This window comes from Coffea eugenioides, chromosome 10 (assembly GCF_003713205.1).
Source record: "Coffea eugenioides isolate CCC68of chromosome 10, Ceug_1.0, whole genome shotgun sequence".
In the NCBI taxonomy this organism is placed as follows: domain Eukaryota; kingdom Viridiplantae; phylum Streptophyta; class Magnoliopsida; order Gentianales; family Rubiaceae; genus Coffea; species Coffea eugenioides.
In genome coordinates, this window is record NC_040044.1 from 624,303 (window position 1) to 649,755 (window position 25,453).

The 25,453-nt window shown below is 38.1% G+C and overlaps 5 protein-coding genes across 6 annotated transcripts; 2 read left to right on the plus strand and 3 right to left on the minus strand.

Moving 5' to 3' along the window:
- The first annotated feature begins 657 nt into the window (after window positions 1-657).
- Window positions 658-6,904, plus strand: LOC113748828 (serine/threonine-protein kinase BSK1-like). Of its 2 annotated transcripts, none has more exons than XM_027292399.1 (9): window positions 658-1,752; window positions 1,940-2,075; window positions 2,999-3,132; window positions 3,311-3,416; window positions 4,005-4,090; window positions 4,844-5,032; window positions 5,493-5,657; window positions 5,739-5,852; window positions 6,354-6,904. In XM_027292399.1, the coding sequence occupies exons 1-9, from the start codon at window positions 1,432-1,434 to the stop codon at window positions 6,603-6,605; spliced, it is 1,503 nt and encodes a 500-aa protein (XP_027148200.1). In that variant the 5' UTR covers window positions 658-1,431; the 3' UTR covers window positions 6,606-6,904. The 2 variants fall into 2 exon arrangements, with proteins under 2 accessions (XP_027148200.1, XP_027148201.1); XM_027292400.1 differs by having other exon boundaries at window positions 1,943-2,075.
- LOC113748826 (ATP-dependent zinc metalloprotease FTSH, chloroplastic) lies at window positions 6,754-10,247 on the minus strand. Its single transcript, XM_027292398.1, has 5 exons — window positions 8,747-10,247; window positions 7,973-8,219; window positions 7,696-7,879; window positions 7,153-7,324; window positions 6,754-7,064 (listed from the first exon to the last, which is right to left on the minus strand). Exons 1-5 carry the CDS (start codon window positions 10,040-10,042, stop codon window positions 6,843-6,845), a joined length of 2,121 nt encoding a protein of 706 aa, XP_027148199.1. The 5' UTR covers window positions 10,043-10,247; the 3' UTR covers window positions 6,754-6,842.
- A 2,883-nt stretch (window positions 10,248-13,130) lies between these two features.
- Window positions 13,131-15,129, minus strand: LOC113749291 (probable cytokinin riboside 5'-monophosphate phosphoribohydrolase LOGL10). Its single transcript, XM_027292979.1, has 7 exons — window positions 14,926-15,129; window positions 14,660-14,757; window positions 14,476-14,506; window positions 14,245-14,344; window positions 14,012-14,082; window positions 13,674-13,817; window positions 13,131-13,535 (listed from the first exon to the last, which is right to left on the minus strand). Exons 1-7 carry the CDS (start codon window positions 15,049-15,051, stop codon window positions 13,437-13,439), a joined length of 669 nt encoding a protein of 222 aa, XP_027148780.1. The 5' UTR covers window positions 15,052-15,129; the 3' UTR covers window positions 13,131-13,436.
- Window positions 15,130-19,674: 4,545 nt separating this feature from the next.
- On the plus strand, window positions 19,675-20,364 carry LOC113749164. Its single transcript, XM_027292836.1, has one exon. It carries the CDS (start codon window positions 19,675-19,677, stop codon window positions 20,362-20,364), a length of 690 nt encoding a protein of 229 aa, XP_027148637.1.
- A 904-nt stretch (window positions 20,365-21,268) lies between these two features.
- Window positions 21,269-24,819, minus strand: LOC113749033 (NADH dehydrogenase [ubiquinone] 1 beta subcomplex subunit 2). The gene is made up of 4 exons (XM_027292664.1): window positions 24,613-24,819; window positions 22,025-22,070; window positions 21,863-21,930; window positions 21,269-21,632 (listed from the first exon to the last, which is right to left on the minus strand). The coding sequence occupies exons 1-3, from the start codon at window positions 24,717-24,719 to the stop codon at window positions 21,868-21,870; spliced, it is 216 nt and encodes a 71-aa protein (XP_027148465.1). The 5' UTR covers window positions 24,720-24,819; the 3' UTR covers window positions 21,269-21,632; window positions 21,863-21,867.
- Window positions 24,820-25,453: the final 634 nt, after the last annotated feature.

A 25,453-nucleotide genomic window follows, 5' to 3' on the forward strand; every position in this document is an offset into this window, starting at 1 on the left:
TGCATTTTTTCCTGACATACCGGAGAAACTTGTCCCTTAGTTCCATTAAAACCACCAAACCTACAGCCACCGACTTTGTGTTCCCCCGGTGTCTTCTTTCTTTATCGTAGCACCTACGATTAGGATTTCGAATTGTTTTTAAGCCATATAAGTTTTGAGAAAAACCCACTTGTACACCCAATATTATTAAAACAAATAAATCAAAAGAAAAAGAAAGTATCAAAGATTAGGGGTTTAGAATTTTTTTCTTCTTCTTTTTGGAGATGATACAAAGCGAGGTGGAATTTGTTGAAGAAATGTTTGCACTGGAAAATTGCGTTGAGACTCGGATTTTGATTTCTACATATATGAGAAATGAAGGGGGGGGGGGAAAAACCAAGAATAGAGAGATTGGTGAGAAAGGTTAACCACAATTAAGTCAATTGAATATTTATTATGTGGCAAATTGTGTACGAATCGGTCTACAAAAGCGGCTGTAGACCGAGCCCACACAAGTTTTTGCCTTTACAAATGCAATGATGTAAAAGTAGCCCTTAAACATCATTTTGTAATGACAAAAATACCCACTATAATTTCCCGCTTTCAATTTACAAGGACAAGCCAAGAAAACAGGACACGTTTAGTATGAACTATGAAGTAGTACTAGTATGAATGGACAGAGGAGAGAATGGCGAAAAAGACGGAGAGACTTTGTCTGCTGCAGAAAGTGGCAGAAAGCCTAACAAAAGGTAAGAGGTACAAGAGAGAAAAGGAAAAAACGGCAAACCGGGACAGCGATAGCTCCTCGTGTACACGCTACACACTAAAGTTTCATCATCATCATCATCAACCTCCTCATCATCATCATCATCATCATCGTGGCTTGGTATCTGGAAATCACCCCACCATAACTGATAACCCCAGCCCTTTATCTAAATCTTCAAACCCTTGCCACCTCTAGAGCCCTCTGTCGCACGCACGCACTGCCTTGTCACTTTGTTGTTCTGTTCATCTATTCACACAAACACACACTTAAAAATTATAGTACTTACTAGTAGCAGTCCTACAAAACGCAAACTTTTAGTACCTTAAAACACGATGATGGTTTGACTGTTTTAATACAACTCCCTTCTACTCTTATAGTACTACTACTATTAGCTGTATTTGTAGTATTTTTTTTATAAACTGATGTGCATATATTCATTTCTTTAATAAATTCCGAAACAAAATAAAGCATCCTCATTTTTTATATGTGATGCCACTGCTTACTCTTTTTTTCTACCTAGTATAAAGCTTAGCAGTTACTGACATATTACTGCTTCCTGGGTTAAAAGCGGATTGAAAAAGAGGAATCCCCTATTTTTGTTTTGGGAGTTTTTTTTTTTTTTTTTTTTTTGTCCTTTTTGTTTTTTTATAGTTAGTCGAGTCAACTCAACTCAACTCAACTGAGTTATGGGCTGTTGCCAATCGTTTCTCCCGATGGGCTCTCGTCGTCGAGACAAGGATCAACACCACTACGGTGGAGCTGGCGGCGGCCAACCCCACCATCCTCGTTCTTCAAATGGAACCGAAGGAGGTGGCGCACAAGGCTTCTCGGAGTTCTCCCTAGCTGAGCTTAAAGCTGCCACCAATAACTTCAGCTCCGATTTCATTGTCTCCGAGAGCGGCGAGAAGGCTCCCAATGTGGTCTACAGAGGCCGCTTACAGAATCGCCGCTGGATCGCTGTTAAGAAATTTACTAAAATGGCCTGGCCCGACCCTAAACAGTTTGCAGTACTCTCTCTTTCCCTCCCTCCTTCCTTGTTAAGTAATTAAAGATTTAATCTTTTCCTTTTTGTGCAATTGTTTTGGGATTCTTAGTGGTTTTATTTGGGATTCAAAAAAGGAACCGATGGAGAATTTTTTTTAAAAAAGGAACAAATTTTGATGTCTATTTTGGTTTTTTTTTTTTTTTTAATAGGAGGAGGCTAAAGGTGTTGGGAAATTGAGGCATAAGAGGCTGGCGAATTTGATAGGCTACTGCAGCGACGGAGATGAGAGGCTACTTGTAGCTGAATTTATGCCTAATGATACCCTTGCCAAGCATCTTTTTCACTGTATGTGTTTCGATTTTTATGCATATGCTTATCTCCTGTTGCAACTTTTGGAGAAGTTAACCTTATTAGTTCAGCTGTTGTTAGTCTTACCAAATCCTGTTTCTATCATACGAATATCCCTTGGTTCATTGGGTTGTATCTATTTCAAAAACAATGTGTTTTTCATTAGTTTTGAATTAATGTTTTTGGTTTCGGTGCTTTATTATCTGGGGTTTCTGAGGATAGGTTCAAAGTGGTGCTGCCTCTTGTCGGTGCACGAGTTCTTTTTGTGTCGTGCATAAGTTCTGTTTTAAGAGTTTTCTAATCAAAGGGGTTTATTGAAATGAATGACAGGGGTTTATTGAATATGGTAGAAGTATGAGGTCTATTATTATCCAAAAGACAGGATTTTTAATGAGAGAAGCCACATGAAAGAGAAGAGCTCTGGATGACTTGTTTTTGTTTCTAAATTGTTTGCAATATAAGCATATTTCTGGAACATGATTTTCATTTCAAATGGATGAAGGCATATTTTGGAGATTATGTTACCACTTTAAGATCAAATGTGGATGTATCAAAGGAATTGTTGCAAATTAAGTCAGCATTAATTTATTCATGTATTCGTTGTGAGGGACAAGTGAATGTCAAAAAGTCCTTTGATATTTCCGAGCACAACTATTTGAGTACTAAATCCACCCTTTCCCCCCTTTTCATGCTCTTCTGTTCCTCCTGGCTGTGGCTTAGCACTTCTTTGTTTTGATTTCTAAGTTCCAGCTAGTAAGATACTTTGTATTGTGTTCTTTCCTTTAGGAACTATATCAATGTAACTGCAAAACACGTGTTGATATCTGATGGTTTCTTCTAGCTTGTTGGAGCTGATAAGGAGTAATATAATGTTTCTTATTGCATCATTTCCTATGGTTACTTTTTAACTTCCTTCTCAGGGGAGAACCAGACTCTTGAGTGGGCCATGCGTTTAAGAGTAGCTTTGTATATTGCCGAGGCTCTGGATTATTGCAGTACAGAAGGTCGTCCACTGTACCATGATTTGAACGCATATAGGGTTCTCTTTGATGAGGTGTCGTTATGAATCTTTTGACTTTATTCCCTGCTCATGTAGAAATATGTTTTATTGTTACATGTGACCATCATTATTCAATTGCAAACTTTTGCCATATTGGCCCTTAGCAGTACTCCTGCAGATGCTCTAGATTTTAATTCGAGAAATGCATTAATGTGGCGGTTGTCTTTGGCAGAATGGTGATCCACGGCTTTCTTGTTTTGGATTAATGAAAAACAGCCGGGATGGTAAAAGTTATAGCACAAATCTAGCATACACGCCTCCTGAGTATTTGAGAAATGGTGAGTACTTTATCCTTTCTGTTATTTGTCTTATAATTGGAAATGAGAAATAGCTAATGCCGCACCCTTTTAGTGAAATGACATGCTAAAAAAATGCTTTGTATTCTAAGTAGACTCTTACTTTTTTAGTTTGGAAAGTAAATTGATTAAAGGAGTAGTTAATTAATTATCTCTCTGAGCTTCTTGATATGGCTTCTTGATGGCCAATGAAATTAAAACTAAGTTGGAATTTGCCCCTCATTTGCTCAAGAATCAGCACCAATTTTTTGGGTCTATGTAAATTGGGTGGGGGCTGGTTGTTAAATGCCGGAAACAGGGATTGTATAAGTGTCATATTACCATTTTCCAGCAAAGAAATTACTGTACAAGTTTTGGTGTTTATTGACAAAGATTCAGTAGCAATGACATGCTGTTTGTCTTTTAGAGAATTAGCAGTTAGTGCGCATTATGACATATTCTTTAGCTGAGCAAGTGTCTTTGTAGATCTGAATGCATGTCTGGTTTCTTTGTTGTTTTCATATTTTGAGGTCAGTATTGACTTGATTTTGGAGATATTGTTGACTATTCACAAACTTATGTTTTATGTAGGAAGGGTCACTCAAGAAAGTGTTGTTTTCAGCTTTGGAACTGTCCTTCTAGATCTTCTAAGCGGGAAGCATATCCCTCCTAGTCATGTAAGTTGTTTGTAGCTTATAACAAAATACTGTCTCATCTTCCTGGTGTTCCTTCTGAGTTTCGCGGAATTTTATTCCAAAATTCCTTTCTCTACATACATTCATACTGTAGCATAAATGTATCATATATGTACGTATGTGTGCACACACACATATGTATCATATTCATACTGGAATGAAGGCATTCACTTGCTACTTGGGCAGTTGGACGTGCTGAGTAGATTTTAGATGCATCCTTAATAAGTGCATATCTGCTCAAAGAACGTGCACAGTGTGTCAAGAAATGATAAAATTAGACTTGTGAAGTGACTGATTACGTGGCTAACTCATTTTTCATGGTTGTGTGAAACTTCTTTTAGCCTTCTGCTTCCAGTTCTGCTTTGTGCTTTCATTCTTTGAATAGGATATGTATACATCCACTTTGTTAGTATTTTTCTAGACTGCCTCATAGTGTTAGATAGCTAGCTAAGGAATGACCAGAACAGACTCATTTATATCAAAGTTCAACATCATGAAAAAAGCGTTTGTGAATTGTCTCCGTCTTCGTCCCAAAAGAAAATAAATCATGTTTCACGTAAAGTTTTGATGGTTTTAATGCATCTGATGTTTGAGGTGAACAAGAATCACCACCTCAAAGTTAATGTTGTGCTTGGTGAAAATATCGACCTGTAATTGGCTGAGTGCCTTGAGTCTTTTGGTTATGCTTTTCCTAGAGAAATTGTTTTACGGTTTATGGATGCCATGATTGATCAGGCACTAGATATGATACGAGGCAAAAACATACTTCTCTTGATGGATTCACATTTGGAGGGAAACTTCTCAACTGAAGAGGCAACTGTGGTTTTTTATCTTGCTTCTCAATGCTTGCAATATGAACCAAGGGATCGGCCAAACACCAAAGATCTTGTCTCAACACTTGCTCCCTTGCAAAATAAATCTGATGTAAGTTGAACTTTTTAAAGTTTTTAAAGTTTGCTTATGTACTATGTAAGTTAATGATATTTGATTCCTTGATGAGCTATTTCTGTTGTTATTTATAATCTGACTTTAAAAGGTCATATTGAATGAGTAATTGGGCCTTGTTATCTTATGTTTCCTTTTGTGTTCTTAGTTTGAACTGAAGAATTTAAGTTTCCAAATGTGTTTATGGTATATCCACTGCTTATGTAATGTGCCTCTTAAGCATTAAAGTTTGGATATTTTGGGAGCTGGAGTATGGTTATTTGATTTACTCCAAGCTATATGTGTATAATCATGTACTTCTCATTAGGAGCTCTTTCCAAGAGTCTCCAAAATTCCAGCACTTCAATATTCTACTAAGAACACAGTATCCTAGATGTAGTTATGCTACTTTACTGGTTGTTATTCCACTTTGCACTTATAAATTATAAATTTTGCACAGGTGCCATCACATGTGATGCTTGGAATTCCCAAGCATGATGAAACACCAGCAACTCCACAGCACCCTCTTTCACCAATGGGCGATGCCTGTTCGCGTATGGATCTCACAGCTATCCATCAAATTTTGGTAGCAACACACTATAAAGACGATGAGGGTACCAATGAGGTAATTTACCTGCGCTATAAGATGCAATAGTATCTTGCCTAAGACATATATATTCTAAGGGAATCAGTGTCAAATCTGCAGTTATCTTTCCAAGAATGGACTCAGCAAATGAGAGATATGTTGGAGGCAAGGAAACGTGGGGACTTGGCATTCCGCGACAAAGATTTTAGGTCTGCGATAGATTGTTATTCTCAGGTAATATTATACTATTTTTGCTTTTGTTCTGGTGGCAAAAGAGTTCAGTGTTTGGCTTTGGCCATTGTATGCTGGCTCTGCATCGTTGATTGCCTAGGAGTTAAAAATTGTTGACTGTTTCTGACAGAGATGCCATAATCTTTCACTTTGGGATCATATTATTTCTCTGTCTGAAAGTATGCTTACGAATTAGTAGGTTCTTGTTAAAAATTGCGAAATAATTTACATTTTTTCCCCTTCCCCTGGATGGTCTTGCAATATTAGAATGGAAGAGCACCTGGGTTTTCTTTTTCCAGATGCTCTGCTTGATAATTATATAAGATTGAGGATTCATTATGGCTAACTACAATCAAACCATGATAACTCGGCCATACACCACACTGTTTTCCTGAGTATCAAGTACTTTTCTCTCATTAAAGGAAATATACGGGCCAGAGAAATTAGCAAGTAGTTCCTTATTGGTACAGTGGTCACATCTGTTTTTTCTGGTTTTATATGCAGTTCGTAGATGTCGGCACCATGGTCTCCCCGACCGTCTATGCACGACGGAGCCTTTGCTATCTTATGTGCGATCAACCTGACGCAGCTCTTCGAGATGCAATGCAAGCGCAATGTGTCTACCCAGATTGGTCTACAGCATTCTACATGCAGGCAGTTGCCCTTGCCAAGCTCGACATGCACAAGGATGCGGCTGATATGTTGAATGAGGCTGCTATGCTGGAGGAAAAGAAGCAACGGGGTGGGAGAGGATAATTGTGCTTTCGTGTAATATTCTTTTATAGCCATGATTCATTCAATTGTGTTGTTGTAACGATTGACAGTTGCAATGTATCATTTGGTTTGAGGTGTTTGCCATATAAAGATGTACAATAGAGGGGGAGAGACACTTAAAATTGCGGTATATGCTCAAAAAAATTTTAGTCAGAGTAATTGATAATTTCTCAATGTGTATAGTTGTAATACAACAGAGCTTGGGCCTTCAGAGTTAAATTATGCAACGTATAGTTCAGCCTTGCCATCAATGAATAGGCTCAGGAACTCTTCTCCATCAACTGTTTCTTTTTCTATGAGCAGTTGAGCGAGCTTGTGCAGAATGTCAATGTGTGTGGTCATTATTTCTTTGGCCCTGGAATATGCCTTCTCTACGAGCTCTCTAACTTCTGAATCCACCACATCGGCAGTAGCCATAGAGTAGTCTTTCTGGGAAGACATCTGCAATTTAAACAAAACGAGGTTGCCAATCAAAATTCTTTTATTACAAAAACAGTCGGACATATCTAATTTTGAAGGAAACAAGCACCTGCTGACCAAGGAAGGGATTGCCACCAGGTCCACCTATTGCAACTTGTCCAATCTTTTTGCTGAAACCAAATCTTTCAACCATCTGTCTTGCCACCCGTGAAACTTGCATGAAGTCATTTGACGCACCCGTTGTGACATTTTCGGTTCCAAAGATAACCTCTTCAGCGACCCTGCATGATGGAGGCGAGAATGAAATCAATAACGCCCTCAGGCTGGGCTGAGTCATGGACATGAAAAAAACACTAAATAGCAATTAGGTGCGAAAACCCCTTTTCTATTTTTATTTAGAGAAATGCATGTGGTAAATTCCTAGAAAAGAAGAAGCAAGGTTCCTTATCCACAAGAATATCAACACAAGCAAAGGATTAGATATGATGTTATTTGTGGCTTTCTTGTATGCATATGTCATAAGCTATCCTCATTTTCCAAATGAGGAATATACGAGCAATGCAGATGCATTGGATCCTTTTACTTATAATTCACAAACAAGTTTCCTTTCAGATAAATCAGTTTAAGGAAGCGGGCAGCATAGCACGCTAACCTTCCACCAAGGGCAACTGCCATCTGATTCTCCAGGTAGCTTCTGCTGTATAGTCCTGACTCTAGCCTCTCTTCACTTGGAGCAAAAAATGTAAGACCACCAGCTTGGCCACGAGGAATGATTGAAATTTTGGCAACAGGGTCATACTCTGGCATTAGTGCACCAACTAAAGCATGGCCAGCCTCTGTAAAGCAGATAGACCATATGCATTACATCAATGTGATAACTAATTCACAATTGAAAGATCAGCAATAGACAGCAAAGTATGCGTCTATACCATGATAAGCAACCAGCTTCTTCTTCTCATCTGAGACAACAGCATTTTTCTTCTCTGGGCCAGCAATTATTCTCTCCAAAGCATCAGAAATCTCATCCTTGCTGATTTCCTTGAGGTCACGCCTGGCAGCAAGAATGGCTGCTTCATTCATCAAATTCTGCAAATCAGCACCAGTGAATCCTGGTGTTCTTCTGGCAATCTTTTCGAAGTCCACATCCTTGGCAAGAGCCTTTCCTCTGGAATGCACCTGCAACACAAGACATGTTAATGGTACAATTAGGAATGCTATGAAACAATTAGTCGTTGGCGGACATTACAGGAACCCATTAGATTTTTATTGAAAGAGTTTGAGAATCAACTTAGGACATGAACAGTAACAACACTCTCTCTGTCACATAATCACTAAAGTTGCACAAGTATCCAGAACACCAAGTAGGCGGATCAAATTCAGAAGATATTTCTCCCTGATAATGCATTTACAAATAATGTATTTGACAAACTTGGGCAGATTCCATTATGGTACAGCAAAATATTACGTTGTAACACAATCTACTTGTAAAAAGAACCCAGACTATGTTTCTTAAAGATGCGTGTTTCAAAATAGAGTGCATTTGCATCTGTCACTTTTAGATTCCAACCATCTCTTGCTTCCGAATTAAAGCCTATGCTCAACCACACACGGTCTATGTCCATGCTACTATTATAATGACTTCAATGACATTGCTGCTAAAATAACAGAATGAAAACGTGTAGATTACTAGAAAGGGAGCTGACCTGAAGAATCTTGACTCTGCCAGCGACATCAGGTCTGTCCACTGTAACCTGGCGATCAAACCTTCCAGGCCTCAATAATGCAGAGTCAAGAACATCCGGCCTGTTAGTTGCTGCTAAAACTATAACACCCGAGTTCCCTGAAAACCCATCCATTTCAGTCAACAGCTGATTAATGGTCTGTTCTCTCTCATCATTTCCCCCACCAAGCCCTGCTCCTCTCTGCCTTCCAACAGCATCAATCTCATCAATAAACACAATGCAAGGAGCCTTAGACTTGGCTTTCTCAAACAAATCCCTCACTCTGGAAGCTCCAACACCCACAAACAACTCCACGAATTCAGAAGCAGCACAGGAAAAGAACGGCACGCCAGCCTCGCCAGCAACAGCTCTAGCCAAAAGGGTCTTCCCTGTACCAGGTGGTCCAACCAAAAGACACCCTTTGGGAATCTTAGCACCTAGAGCAGTGTACTTATCAGGATTTTTCAAGAAATCAACTACTTCTTGCAACTCCAGTTTTGCCTGATCAGCTCCAGCAACATCAGCAAAGGTCACACCCGTCTCAGGAACCTCCTGAAACTTTGACTTGGACCTGCCGAAATCCATAGGCCCGCCGAGACCACCAGGCCCACCGGGTCCTCCCTGAGCCCGCCGGAAAAGGAAGAACAAGCCAGCAAAAGCGAGAAATGGGAAAATCAAATTCCCAATAAAATTAAACAGACCATTGCCAGAATCACCCTCAGAAACTGAAATGTCAACTCCGTTCATTGCCAAAATGTCAATCAAGTCGGGGTCATTAGGCACAATTACGGTAGCTCTGCGGCCATCCACGGCGGTGAGCTGAAGGGCACTACCGTCTTTGCTGAACCTTACCCTCTCCACTTTACCCTTCTTGACAGCATTCAAGAATTCACTGTACCGCCACTGGGACCCCTCTGGGAGGTCAGTGGAGGGCTGAGCTTGGGGCTTTGGGGCATTCAAGATCAGATTTTGGGAAAAGGGAGATGGGTTTGAAGGACTGGGTTGTGGGGCTTCGGCTTGAATTACCGGAGGCGGAGTTGGCGGGGCAGTGTTATCCACGGCTAAAGCTCGTGGGTTGATTGAGGAAAATAGTAGAGCAGCTAGTGTGGCTTTTGATGGAATATCCTTCAAGGATTGTGAAATACTATTGGATTTTTTCCCTCCAAGGATTGATTGGGGAACTAGAAATTTTCTGGGCAAAGATTTAGTTGTTTTTGGGGTCGGAGGTGAGAGGAAGATTTGAGTACCCAAGAAGTTGGAGGCTGTGGAAGAAGCCATAGGGGAAGTTCAATTGGTTGAATCAGACGCAGTTGAGGCTTACTACTCCTTTATGCTGGCAGTTTTCAGTGTAAAGTTCGAGTCTTTCTTTTTGTGAGCTTGGGGAGTTTCACGTTGGAGCTGCGAAAGATAAAAGTGATTGAATCTCAACTACTATATCGGGGACTTTTCAGGGGAGGGAGTGAATATATAAATCCGTCCATGAGAGTTTGAGAAAGGGTATTAAGAAAATTTGTGAAACAAGTCTGGACGATCAAAGTTGGGTTTTTGGTTCAACATAAGCCATATGTTTGGGAGTAGCTTGGATTGCTTCTACGTGTTTTCAATGCTAACCAGAAATGGGAGCTTTGATTTTTGATTTTTGATTTTTTCGTTTCTTCTTGCCCCACGAACAGCAAAATGAAGTATAAACCGGTAGTGTTGTTAGGCCAGGCCGAACCGGCCAATCCGGTTATGAACCAATTTTTTTGATAAAAAATCAGTCAAAATCGATTAAATCGGTGACCCGATTCTCAATCTTTTCCTTTTTCTTTTCTCCCAAACATAATTTGAGTTCTCTAAATTATAACACATTCGTTTATTAATAAGAATTAAAAAAGCCACCCATATAGTGTAAGTATTAAAATCACTCGCTTTCTTGAATGATCTCCAAATCAAGATATTTTCATCCTTGTGATCTTATCAATTTAGCATTAGTTATTCCAACTTGCATTAATTTGTTTTAATTTAGTTTTTCAAGTGGTTTTTGGTGAATGAACATATTTTAGCCATGAACTTACATTTTTATGTATAATTATTAGGTGTATATTTGATTGTAAATCTAATATTTTTGGAACATTTTCTATTATTAGTCAAATATAGCCAATAACTTAATTTCAATATTTCTAAAACTTATAAAATATAAAAATAATTATGACATTATGCTAATATCAGCGAATTTTTTAGAACGGTTTAACCAATTTAACCAGTTAATCCCTGACCCAATAATTTAATCGAGTCGTTATCCAGTTCGAATTTAATAACATAATTGTTAAAACGGGATATGTAAAGAATATCCATGTTGACCACTTTGACCTCACTAATATTATATAGATTAAAAATGGCCATTGAATTAGTGTATTTTTTTCACTATCACACCGGAGGGATTTGATCTTGATGTTGAGGCGGAGACATTGAGCTCGAGTGCTGGGGAATAGAAGGCGTACAAATTATGCCAAATAAGATAATTCAAGACTTCAAGTAATCAAGGACTATTTATCTTTCAATTTGCTGCCTAAACAGTAAACACTTTAGTTTTCCAATTGGTGTTTAAGGTGGACAAGAATTAGATTTAGTATATCATCTTATAAATACATATGGTTGTTATATTTTGTACGGATTTTCATTTACAATCATTTCACAAGGAAAGTTATTACCCATTAATTTTTTTAAAAAAAGCTGAAATAAATAAAAATATATTTAATTATAATTTCTTAATTTCTATATTGTGTTTAAATTCAAATATTATGCACAGCCTGAAACGTGGACAAATCGAATTGGGACAAAGTTTGTTATCTACAGAAACTAGTATAAAAACAACATAAATTTTTTTTTCGTGACATGAACTATAAACTTATCATCAAAATATTTTGGCTTATTATTAGTTCTTTCACAAGGTTCAAGTTAATTGGGTAGTTACAATGGTTAAGGATATTTACGAGTGGTTTTGTGGGTAAAATATGATGAGGTTTTTTAAGGGTAAAAAAATTGGAGGTTTAGAAAATGATTTTTTTTAAAAAAGAACTGTGTTTATAAATGGATAACAATTTGTCTAAAATGTTCAAAATTGAAGCTAATCTCCTTACCACAATGGAACCGCTGCATTATCGTTTCTTCTTGTAAATGCAGGCCCAAAGTGCAGATTACTGATTTCAGCGTGGCTTTCGATAATGCCTGATGGTGGGTATTGGGTACTCTGTCGGTACAAAAAAAGATGACTTCACGAATTGGGAGTTGCGCCCTTAAAAGGGCAAAAAAAAAGTTTGGTCAGTCAATTTCTGCCGAAAAATTATTACGTTTTTTGTAAACACATTTTCCTATCGCTTTTTTACCTCACAGATATCAAATCATTACAATAATTTTTCTATAAAAAAAAATCCAGAAAAATGCAATCCAAACACAACATTGAGCAACTTTCTTTTAATCAGACTTTTACATGCAACTGAATGGAATCAAGAAAGGAACAGAAAGGGAAGTTTCGACTTTCAAGCCAATTCATTTTTCTGCTAAAAACCAGTGTGGATTTTCTAGTCTAGAGGGTCATTCGACTCATCCGACGGGAAGGGAAACTCTGGCAAACGCATTACAACGAGTCAATGATTGATAGGCTTTTCGGACCCTGGCCATGCCACAAGATTTCGGACATTTCTTTTTTATTTCTTGTAGCATCTCTTTTTATGGGTTTGAATTTGGGTTGTTCACTGATTTGGGCCTCGCATCAGTCACTAGTCGCTCGCTCTCATCGTGACTCCTTGAATTCCAAAACCCTTTGTCAAATTATCACCAACTTATCCTGTAATCCTTGCACCCAACCCACAACCTGATTTTATAATTTAGAGCACCATCCCTTTTACTAGAGTACTATTTAGGCTTTTAGTTACCGGTTTACCTACCCTTCTCTATTTATTTCTTCGACCTCTTCTTGGTTGCTTTTTGGGCGGTTCCTGGGGATAATGCTGGTCAACCTCTGGTCAAGCCGTCAACCTCATAGTACTACTCATCGGATTAATTATTTTCAGTATTTAGTCCTGGCTACTACTAGACTTCCTCCGAATATTTGTCAGGGAAAGAAATGCTTTACCGTAACTGAGGGTTCTTATTTTACCGTATTTCGGCTCGACTGACACGACTGCTTAATAAATAGTTTAACTCCACATTTGATTGGAATATTTTCCTTGTCCGAATCAACCGGAAGGTATAAACCATTTAGCCTGAAGCCACGGGCACAAGACACGCAGAGACGGAATTTTTTGGGAAAATGAAAGACCAGCTGCTGTATTTTGTGATTCCTGCAGGTCCATTTGACTTGGTTTTCTAGCACACAACAGTATAGGAAAGAAGATGAGATTTCTTTTCTTTTCTTTTTTTTCCTCTTTCTTTCCGCAAAGAAACAGCAAACAACCTAAATCACAACCTAGGTTTCTCCTCTTCTTTGTACCAATTCTTCCTTGTTGTAGCCCCTAAGCAATAAATACAATTTTCAGGAGGAGCAAACGTAGATTGAGCCCTAGTAGCTTAGTTACAGATATTTTCAGGGGGCAAAAAAAAAAACACAAAAAAAGAAACCCATGAAAGAAAGAGATCGAAGCTAAAAAATGCCAGACAAGTAATTTTTGTCTTTTGTAGCCACAGCTAGCTAACGAGCCAATTCAGACTGCAAAGATGCGTTGAGCTCCACCTGTTCAACCTCCCACCGTGCCTTGGCCACCACTTCATCATGTACGGGCACGTACTCCTAACCCAGCACAGCATCAAAATAATTGGACCCAAAATACCATCAAAAAAAAAAACCATGAATTGAGCAATTATTTATATATGCTACGCTACTCCGCTATTACAAGGCCACAAGTTGGAAAAGCAAGGCTTTTGGTACCTCGAGTTTTTGAACAAGCTCCTTAGCGTTTGGGGCAGAGACAATAATGTGGCGCTGCGAAGGTTTGATGAAACCATCTTCAACAGCCTTGTCTATGAAGGTTAGTAGGTTGTTGTAGTAGCCCTCCACATTTAGCAGTCCCACCTATTATCATATGAACATATGTCGGGTTATAAACCAGCTCCACGATGCTAATCGAAATAGTTTAGCAATACTGAGTGGTAACTGAGCATATAATATAGGCCATGATGGAGTTGAAGAAGGGAAAGAAAATGATAGAAGGTGGGAGTCCAGATTTGGCCAAGCCAAAAATACAGTGTTATATAGTATGTACTTACAGGCTTGTCATGAATCCCTAGCTGGGCCCATGTGATGACTTCCAATAGCTCCTCCAGTGTTCCATATCCACCTAATCATCATCATATATATATATGTATGTGAATTGTTAAAAGGGTTCTCATGAGCACTGAGTCACAAGACTTGATTAAAAGAAAAAAAAAAGAAGAGAAAAGACAGTAGTAAGAGTCTTAGCTTAGCTAGCAGTATTTCAGTATTCCTGAGTAGTACGTACCTGGTAGGGCAATGAAACAGTCAGATTGGCGGGCCATTTCTGCTTTTCTTTGGTGCATGTTTGCTACAGGTCGTACCTCCCCCACCGTTTCACCGGTTATCTGATGCATAAACAGATTCAGATGGTTAATAAGCAATGGATCAAAAGCATGATGCATGATGAACTAATTGAAATCAGATGCCAAATTGGAGTACCGTAATAATTGTTTATTGGTCCAAGAAATTGACTCACCTCTTTGCACATCAGGGTCTTTGGGATAACTCTTGAGGACGAACAAAACAACAAGTAGAGAAACAATGAGAATCAAGTCAGCAAACGGCCAACCCAGCAAGGAGAGAATGAATCTAGACATCTATCTATCTGTACATGATGAGAAAATTTGTTTTGAGGTTTCGAGTCTATCTAAGGTAAATACCCCAAGACATGTCTCCCACCACGATGGACCTCCTGAGATACTAATCCCATTAAGCCGACGCTGCCTCCACCGTAAACTAAGTCCAGCCTTCTTGCAACCTACACAATAAAGCAGAAAAGAAAGAAAACCCACAAAAAATTTGATGTCAAATCTTTGTTTACGATTCTCGTTCATTCATTCCCATGTAGCAGTGGCGGGTGGAGTATATCCTGTAAGTAGACATAAAATATCAGAGGAATCTTTATGGAAGTGGGGCAGTAGTATACCAGTTCCTGGCCTAATTCAAGAGCAGCATCTCTGTAGCAATTCCTCTTGCCAGAACTGCTTCCGCAAAACACACAAACCCTCCTGAACCTTGACTTGGCTGCTTCCTCATCCTCCATAAATCTCATCTAGCTAGTAATACTCCTTTTAGGCTTTTCTCTGTGTGTGTGTGTATATATATATATACATGTATATGCCTTGTGGCTTTTTTTTTTTTTTTTGGGGGGGTATGGATTTAAAGACTAAAGGATGCATTGTATGGTCCTGTATTTATGCGTTTTTTTTGTGACTTTATGTCTCTCCTGTGTGTACGTATATATGGTCAAGAAAGGGGTATATAGTATATTAATTTTAGTCTCTCTCTCTCTTTTTTTTTTTTGGGCGTTGGGGGAGGAGGGTCCGTTGGGGTGGCTCCCCACCCAGGAATACGTCACCACTCACCAGGCGGTACCGAAAAGGAACACGGAACAACATCCACAAATGGGACCCGCCGGAAGCAGAATGAACGAATCATGATTGGATGAATGCTCAATGCTGGAATTGCTATTGCCACGTGGATCCCTTTGCCGGATAATTTCCACTTTCTACTTTTTCTTTTTCTTTTTTATTACTCCATCGTCTTTCTTCCCTTCCAGCTAAATTGGAATTTGGGAGTTGGGACCCATTAAAATTTAAGACATCAATTTCACCTTCTAAATATGATATTGTAGTGGTAATCACTTTTAACACTAATTAATCATTGTAGTAAAATTTTGCAATCTACATGTATGCTAAAATTTCAACTTCTATATACTGTCTTGATTAATGCTGAAAGCACAAAATCCATGTTTATATTTTGTTGCCGTGGATTCTCATACACGGCTAAAGCTCCACTCCTAGACGAGCCAATGTGTTCAAATTTTAGCCATAGACATGTCATAGATAGTTGCTATTCAATATTCCCACGACATTAGTTAGAATAGACAGTTCGTTACTGCAATATAAATAGGAAAATGTTATTTGCACGGTCCTTTTTATTATTTGCATTTCTACTATTATTTTTATTATTATATAGTTTTCATATATAAGACTATATAATATAACAAATGGTACGAGTATAAATAACAAAATATTCCCAAACACGCATCAAGATTAATTCGATCCCTTTGCAAGCGCACATCGTTGGCTTGTGATTTATTGTGACCATCAATTTGAGGAAGGATAGGTTGCTTTCTCACAAAATATTATATGTTCGAATTTCACTATTAATTTACGGTTGTATTGATGGGCTATTTATAAAAATTTATGCAATCAATCTATCTATGGTATCATATCAAAGGCATTTTCTAACCCGTGGCGGTTGTTTGTATTCCTCGCCTGAACTTACTGACCTGCTTTTGCTTGCTATTGCTTTTGACTCGAGTGTTTCACTGAAATTCGTTGACAAAGGGTCACGTCTATGACTACGTATAGATATCAACTTTCACATCTCCTAAACCAATCCAATAGCAATGGGTCAAAATATACTTGTGACTCGTAGCCGGTTCCTTCCGTATACAATATAGTAACTAAGTAGCTGTATCAGAAAATGACTCTCAGTTCAATATCAACAGCAGAAGAAAGAACGTCTTAGAGCAACAGCAGCGCGGGTGTAATGGAGGGCCATTACACCACTCCATGACGAGCCGTGTCATGGAGATTACACGCATCATGGACGAATCATATCCATGATGCGTGTAATCCATTAGAAGGTGGGATCTATGATTAAAATGTAAAGTAATTTTAGCCACCAACGATTACATTCAATTTTTGCTTCAACAGTTAATTTACCAGCACACAACACATTTTAGCATATTTGGGAACGATTCGAAGGCAATGACAATAAAAACTAGTATTCATTTTGTTATTATTTGTATTTTATTTGATTTAACTTATGTAATATTATGTTATGGAGTTCAACTAATTACATTCCGAATTATTAATTAAGTATGGATTATTATGATATCTTCGCATTTGAAGTATCAAATATTTGTTTAATTTCCTACATAATTATTTTTAAAAAAATAACAATATATTATTTTTGAAACATAGAAAAAGATATATTATTCAAACTTAAAAATTAATAATATCATTTTTAGAAAATAAAAAAATTCAAAATGTACAAAATTTAACGAAAGTTAGTACTTTATTTTTTAAAAATAACAAAATTAGTTTTAAAAATTACTTTATTTATTTATGGGATATGAGTTATGCATTATTAAAATAAATATTTGATTAATTGTGGACCCATGCTATTACACCTTATGGAGTGTAATCCATTGTGAGTGAAAGTGTAATAAAAGAGGAGAAAGTGAATGCTGACGTGACATGTGGATTACACTCCACAAGGTGTAATAGCATTGTGGATGCTCTTAGCATTAAAGTACATATGAACTTCATTCATTTAGGACCTTAATAAAGATAAGAATTTTAGTCGGCAAGGTGGGACCCTACTCCTTTTTTTTTGGGGGGGGGAGGGTTTCGTTCTCACTTAATTTTTTTTTAATTTAAAAAAAAATTCCGGACAAGAGAAGTGAGGAATGAAAACCAAGCATTTAAGAAAGAAAGGAAGAAGGAGAAGGGGATTTGGCTTTTAATACAATTGTTACATGGTGTTGTAACATTACCTTATGCTAGAGATGCTTATTTAAATGTTCGAATTATAGTTATACGTTAACATTATAAAAAATTTTCTATGAGAACAAGTTGAGATGTCTGACACACACTACTTTGTATTCAAATTTGTTCAAAAGTAGTCTACTCACTAAATTTTGAAAAGGTCTCTTGTAATCTTAAAACAAAAACAGTGCTGTAAACCTAAATCATCATCAACCATTGAGCTTGGTTCAATGGCCACCAGGGAGGGTTTTAAGTCCTTCATTGGGTTGTAGGTGGGGGGTTCAAATCTTACCTGTAACAAAAAAAATTCAAGAATTATGCTAAACCACTCCCTTAATCTAGTAAGATCTATGTACCTGAAAGCCCGAAACACAACTTCTTTAGGCCCCCTCCCCTTTAATTTAGAATGTATAGATTATACAATAATTGTCGTCTCTGGAAAAAAAAAACCTAAATCATTATCCAAATGCTTTGTTTATTTCTCATATTTGATGTATGTGTGATGCATGTCATATATCTTCTATCATTATCATAGATTCCATGAATGAAGAGAGAGAGAGAGAGAGAGAGCTAATCGCTTATCCAACTGTTTTGCAAAATGAGCCGACGTACTTAAGCGACGGTTCATCATCATACATAGCATACACAGAAGAGAGAGAGTTTATAGTGAAGCAGCTTTCGGTTACTATAGCGACAATTCATGAGACATAGTTAAATGGAAAATGTTACACGTGCAGTGCAGATGTTGACAATTTTCCCAGGTTTTAGTATTATTATTATGGCTGGTCGTTGGAGGGAGGAAAGAGTCTTCTTGAAGTGGGGTGGGATGAGGATGGGTCGATTGAGGAGCAAGATGGAAGTTGGCACGGGGCTTCTGCCGAAGCTGGGGACCTTGAAAATGTGACGGGGTCTCCTTCTGGGCGTAAGATGATAGAAGATGATTCAACGTCTTTTTGTTTTTGAATCGAATGCTCCTGTTTTAAGTGCACAATTCTTTGGCGGCCGAATGATGCATATGAACACATGGAAAATGAAAATTGCACCAAAGTAATTTTAGCCAACTCTTTTGCTGGATCGCACTTTCATAATTAGGGCCCCAAAAAGAGTCTGCTAAATCTAAGCTTTAGTTCGACTGGGAAAAGTTTTTAGACCCAAATTAAATATAAGTCGAGATTAGATCATATTAAACTCAGGTCATACAATTATGTATTTGAGCCAAAATCCAATTCAAAAACCGCAATTAACACCCCTATTTATTTTATAAGAGAACACAACCCACACTCGCACGTAAGCTTGACAAAGGAAGTTGGCATCGGCTTCGTCTGAGATAAGTGTCCGGCCCAGTACCAGCAAACTACTAGTGTTGTATTGTTTTCATGAGAATGGGCTCAATCAGCCAGCTCCCATCTCGATTAGGCCAATTTAACTTCTCAAAAGCCTAGTACTCCTGCACAGACGTTGCCCATGATAGAAGCCTTGTTCTCACAGTTATATTTACTTATTAGGTGTGCATTACTTGGCAATAAGAAACTCATGAAAACAAAAAACCGGTCAAAAAATTATACTCCAAGAATTTCTTGGAGCCTCAGCCGCTGACTCTAAGCATCTTAATCCAAGATTTTATGTCGACTCGTATGTGATAGAAAACGAAGTCGTGATGTGATATAATAGCTAATAGGCACATTAGATTTGCAGACACCAGGTCGTCTGGTCTGCATGGCAACGGTTGCTTGACACAGGCTGGCAGAGCCGCTTATGACCCAAATTCACCAACAACTAATGTGTCATTAATCTAATAAGTACTGCCATTCAACAGCGTTGGAAGTTTCCTCCAGACAACATTTGATCCTTTAGCTGTTCCTAGTATGCGTACGACAAATTAGGTCGGTACGGACTCCTCCACGAAGGAAGGATACTTCCTCTGTCCTTTTCCTGGCTGCAGGAGATCTAATCACGTCAATTGACCACCAGCTGTTTCTTTTCAGAAAACTAGATCGCCTGAGCTAAGCTGTATAAGTTGCTAATTCTAGGAAGGATTGATGAGTACTTAATTAGTACAATCTTCAGACCACAGTAGGGGTCTAATTGGTTAATTAATTCCATCTGCTTGCGAAATGACACGCCTGAATTTTCTTGCTCTTAGAGACTTGCACGATTCGGCTAATGACTCGCTTCACTCGCCAATCACCAAAAGGTCAATTGCTGGGCATAAACAAGAGAAATGGGTTCACGAGATTTCAGAAGCGTCCCTGAGAATGTTGGAAACTTGCGGCAACACCAGGGATGTTCTCTTGTTCGCCAAAGACCATCTGCATGACCTTCAATCGGCTTTCCGAAGACGAGTAAGCATCGCCGACAGCAGTGCAGCTGGAGCAGCAAACAAATTCTCCGGCTACAGTCTCGAAAGAAAGAAATTGAAGAAAGCCATGCTAAGGCGGCTGCACTCGTTGAAGGAGATGAAGAACAAATGCATCCACTCATCGTCATCATCATCATCATCAGATGTCTCGTCATCCTTAAACCAAAACCTTGTGGCTGTGGTCAATGTGCTGAGACAAGTGAGAATGGCCACCATGGCCATCGTGGAGTCCCTAATGTCACTCATGTCCATGCCTAATGCGAAGCGGCACAGTAAATCGAATAGAGGGTTTTTCGAGGCCAGGCTAAGTCGTGTGGACAGCCTAAGTTCGTGGTGGGAAAATTGTGACACGAGCATGCTGCAAGAAGCTAGTAAAAGAATGCAGGCGTGGAGATGGCCATTGATGATCTTGAAGAAGAGTTGGACTGCATTTTCAAGCGTTTGATTCAGACTAGAGTATCGCTTCTTAACATACTCACCGCCCACTAGCATACAGCTTGCCCAGTTGCAAGTTGCGACTCGCGGCTGGCCACTTCCGGCAACCTACTCTTCAGCCGGAAGAAGCTTTCAACATTGATTACTTTATTCTTTATAATTAAATATTATACCCATATATTGTAGCACTTCTTTGATGATAACTTCGGCGTCATGAATTTGTCTTGCTTTCATTCGCATTAATCTCCATGCCGGACAAGAGGTACGTTTGGAAGTCTATTACAATTGGCCTCCGTATATAGCAAGGTCAATATCTTCCGTGTAAGCTGGAGCATTTTGCTGCTAAATTTATCAAATTGGCTTATGAACATTTCGTTTGCAGACGATTGGGTTTCTCCACAACTAAAAACCTCTGGTTGATGATTTCTTATTAGCCGCAAACTTCAAGATTTTAGACATCGAATTTTGTCTAGCTTGAATTGTCCAATGATTGAAGAATAAGGAGCAAGCTCTTAAGACCAATTAGATTGCGCTTTAGCAGTAATTCTTTTCTCAGATTGCCGCCCAAGTAGTTCCTTGTTTTGACTTTTGAGTAGACTTGCATTATTATTGTCCTTTTATGATTGTTATTCATTTTTGTAATTTCACCGAACAAGACTTTTGCCAAGCTCAATCAAATCTAATCTCTAATCACTTTGATAAGTCGATTCGGACAACAGAGCGTCTTTGATGGTAGTACCAACTATCCTTACTTTTGCTCTATCACAAAGAAAAAAAGAAGTCGAGAGTTCGAACCCTACCTGCAGTGAAAAAATTCAAAAGAGATGACAGAGAATCCTTTTTGGACTAAATCAGATCTGCATTTAGAATAGGATGGGCTAGATTATAAGAATGTTATCGTTGCAGCCAAGAAAAAAAAAAAAGGGAACAAAGTCAGATGCTTACAAATTTGTATTTAGTACAACGTTTAATGAGCTTCAACTGCTCTAGACCCAGAGTCACGGATCAAAGTCAGATGCTTCAACTGAAAATAGTTCAATTACGAGGACACATAATTCCATTGCAGAATATTCCAAAGCTGCATTATTTCTCAAAGGAAAACTATCTTAGGAAACAGGATATGGAAACCAGTGCATTACATCATCAAGTTCAGAATGTTTTTCCTTTCAAACATTTAACCCGATAGGCAACTGCATGAGAAATCCCCCCAAAAGACCTTCACAGCACGAGCACATCAGAAAGTTCTCACTTCTGCTTCTCCGCTTGTCAAAAAGACACCTGCAAAAGATACACACCGCTAAAACGTCGTAAGGATATACAGAGAGAGCACCAAACTTTCAGCAACTTTATCAACACTGCATACACCGAAAGATTGCACATAATATCTTCAACTTCTCCAGAACGAGACAAAGTCCAGATTTTAACTGATGCAAGACACTGAAATATAATTCAAATGCCTCTCCATTTTGTGTGATAAAACATACCAAGCGTACTGCAAAATGGGTTACCTTAGCTAATGTTCATGCCCATGATCATGTGAGTGATCGCCATGACTTTCCCAAGGATGCCTCCAGCCCTTTAATGCGTACCAAGTAAATCAACAGGGAGTGTAATTAATAGGCACAGTTATCATGGAAGATTTAGATGGAAAAGAGCATTTAAAAGCTTACCAACACTACAGGACCATCCTGTTTGGCCCTGTATAGAATCCAAAACCTGATATATGCAACCAACAAGAAATCCAAGTCAGCTTCAAAATTGCAGTAACATGGGCAATTGAAGTGTTAACTTGATTGTGATACTATATAGTTTAAATTCTTACAATTATATCAACTGCTACCTTATGAAAGAATTATTATAATTACTATGCCTCAGAAGCTAAAGAATGTTTTATTTGGCACTGTAAGCCTTCTTATGCAGTAATATATATATATATTTATAGACACAGAGAGAGAGAGAGAGAGAGAGAGAGAGAGAGAGGGGGGGGGCAGGGGATAAAGAGAAGAAGAGAGGCAGAGAGAGCAAACAAGTATTTTATGAGTCAACATAGCATTTGTGAAAACAAAAACAGGATAGCAGCATGACAAAAACTTGTGCTTCTGAAAATGATATACACTTATTAGCATTTTTCAGATTTTTTAAGAAAAAGCAATTTTTTAGCGAAAATTGTTTGGGCTCTTGAGAAATTGGACAAGTAGATTTTATACTACAGTGCACCAAAACAATCTGCTACAAGTTCAGATATGAAACTCAAATATGTTCCATATGCTTGAGAAACAGCACTAATTTATGCATTTACAATTCTAAAGGGTTAACTTCTCTTCATGACCAGTGCTTAAAATTGTGGCACACACACAATCGGATCAAATTTCATAATTAAAAAATATATATATGTGTGTGTGTGTGTATGTGAACATGACAATGATAGTCTGATGAGGCTAAGATCCAAAGTGAGAAGGATGATGATTCTGAGCAAATTCATATTTCAAGGTTATGTAAACAAAATTTTGTTGTCATATAGACAAGATAGAGTAACTACTTCCAGCATCCCTGTGAGGCTGTACTTATCTGCTAGTCTGCATGTTGTAACATGACCCAAGTCCTAATTTTTCTACATATCTGACCTATCTGAACCCCAAATACAACCTTTCATCAACTAAATGAGATAAAAATGAAGTTCTCCTATTATCACCAGTTATCTCAACGTGTATCTGAGACAGAGTTGAATTTATGTACAAGAATATTTAACCACAGAAACATTTGTTCACCTGAACCTTGGATATATTCTTCAAATACAGTGAGATGAAACTATCAAATATCATATTACTTCAGGGAATCTACTTTACCAAGAAATGATGACTTAGCACCAAGGGAACCCATATGACTGAAGTCAAGTTGCAAGCCAGTATTGTACAACAAAAATAAAGGTAGACGTTACACTTTCGTCGCAAGTTGCAAGCCAGTATTATACAACAAAAATAGTTATAAGGTAGAAGTTAAGCTTTTACGCCAACCATTGTTATTCAGTCACAAACACTATAACTTTGCACCTAAAATATCAAACTATGGAACCAAAAAAGCAGGATACATAATATCTTTAACTTGGTTCAGAAATGAAAACTAAAAAGAAGAAACCATCAACAATGTAACTACAACGTCAGAGGTAACAGATGCAATATAACTAGAGCAACAACATACTTGTGAGTAACAAAAATTGGGAATTTCTCAAAAACCGATTTTTGTTACAGAAAACATGAAAACACAATGGACACCATGGATAGTATAACACATAATTTAAAGAAAGAGAGGAACTGAATGTAACAACTCTTAAATCACAAGACCAAAGCCTTTGCATCTTCTATTGTTGTAATATGTATATCTCCTCTAGATGCATCCCATCAATGACCTAGCAATCGGACTTGACCACCTACCACTACTAAAAATAGCAAGGAATTATTTTGTTTCATCATATATAACCAGCCCTGATATTGTAAATCCACAAGAAGCCAGCATCACAAGAAAACAGAAAGCAATTCAAGCATGCGATTTTTATTTAGCATGCCAAGTGTCACCCATTTGTTATTCCTCCCACCAAACACGTATACTATTTTGCAAAAATGTCAAAATCAAACTAAGACTACCGCAAGGACAAAAGCCAAACTTGACAAGAATGTACAAGAAAGAAATCTTAAAAAGGAATCGATCAATCCCTCAAAATTGAGAATTAAGACAACGAAGAAAAAAAACATTTTAGTCTTTAATCTGAAGTCAACAGTAGCATCATCTTGATACCAGTTCTTGCTCGCAAGCAAAAGAAAAAGGGAGGGGGGTGGGGGTGGGGGTGTAAAGGATGCCTCCTTTAGTGCATCCACGTATCAACAATGGCTTGTGAAAATTTTCTTATTTCTTCTAATTACGTGCGGCCCCTGGGGCATCTACTGAGGTATTCATTTTTTGAGACTATAGCTTAATTTGTACGGCTCTAAACACTACATAATTAAGAAATTACAAAGGAAAGAGAGGTTCCAGATCCTCAAAAGAATGCAATGAAGACGAAAAGGCTTAAACTTTAATTACCCAACCAACAAAACAGTCACATCCAGAAGTAACAATTAGCCTAATTAAAGTGACTCAAAAGGAAAACAAAAAAAAAAAAAATCCACACTCATCTAGTTACGATTACAGCAGCTAAAAGAAGAAAAGTGATTTCATCGGCTTATGTTTACCAAAAGAATGGTGCTGAGATAGGAAATTTTACCACATAAGGGCGCACATGCCCTTTCCGGTGACCGCGTGCCACCGCTTGGGATGGTGCACAGTGATGCCTTTGAAAGTAGTGCCGTGTCCATGTCCTCCTCCGGCCATTCCGACGACGTTTCGATTGTGCGATTGAAGTCCCAGAGACGAGATGATGGAGTGATTCACTCTTTCAGGAATGAAAGTGGGAACGAAAACGAAATGAAACCCATCGAACTACCCGGAATCTGATCTCAGAAGCTTAGGAGGCTTCCCCGTACTGTTGGGCCTCCCCTCACCTGAAAATTTACGATTGGGCCGATAGAATTGGATTAGGCTTTTGACAATACCCTTTAGGGCTTTGAGAAGACTGGACGTATTTTGGATCAGAGTTCCGGAAGCAGGCCGCGGGGAAAATTTATACGCTAGTAAAAGAGGCACGCTCCAGGCACTGTGCAGTCCGTTGAACAGACAAAAAAAATTGTGATAGACTAAAAAAACAAATGAAGAATAGTTAAGAAATATATGCGCTATTTGACAAATGAGTTTTTTGGGTGTTTATTTAAAACTTTACTGTAACTTATCGTAGAAGATGTAGAAAATGTTTTTGAAGTATATAAATTTTTTGATAATTTGAAATGTATAGTTTAAAAATTTTGAGAAACTTTTTAAGGTTAGTGGAGTTAAAGTTGTTGAAAAACTTGTAGCAAATAAACTTGGCAAAAAACTTGTTTGCCAAACAGGTCCATACACATGTACAATAGTCAAATCAAAAGGGAAAATATATAAAATAATGAATATGAATGACTTACAAATGAATCCTTTGGAAAAGGAAAAAGATTAATTACTTACAATAGTGGAGG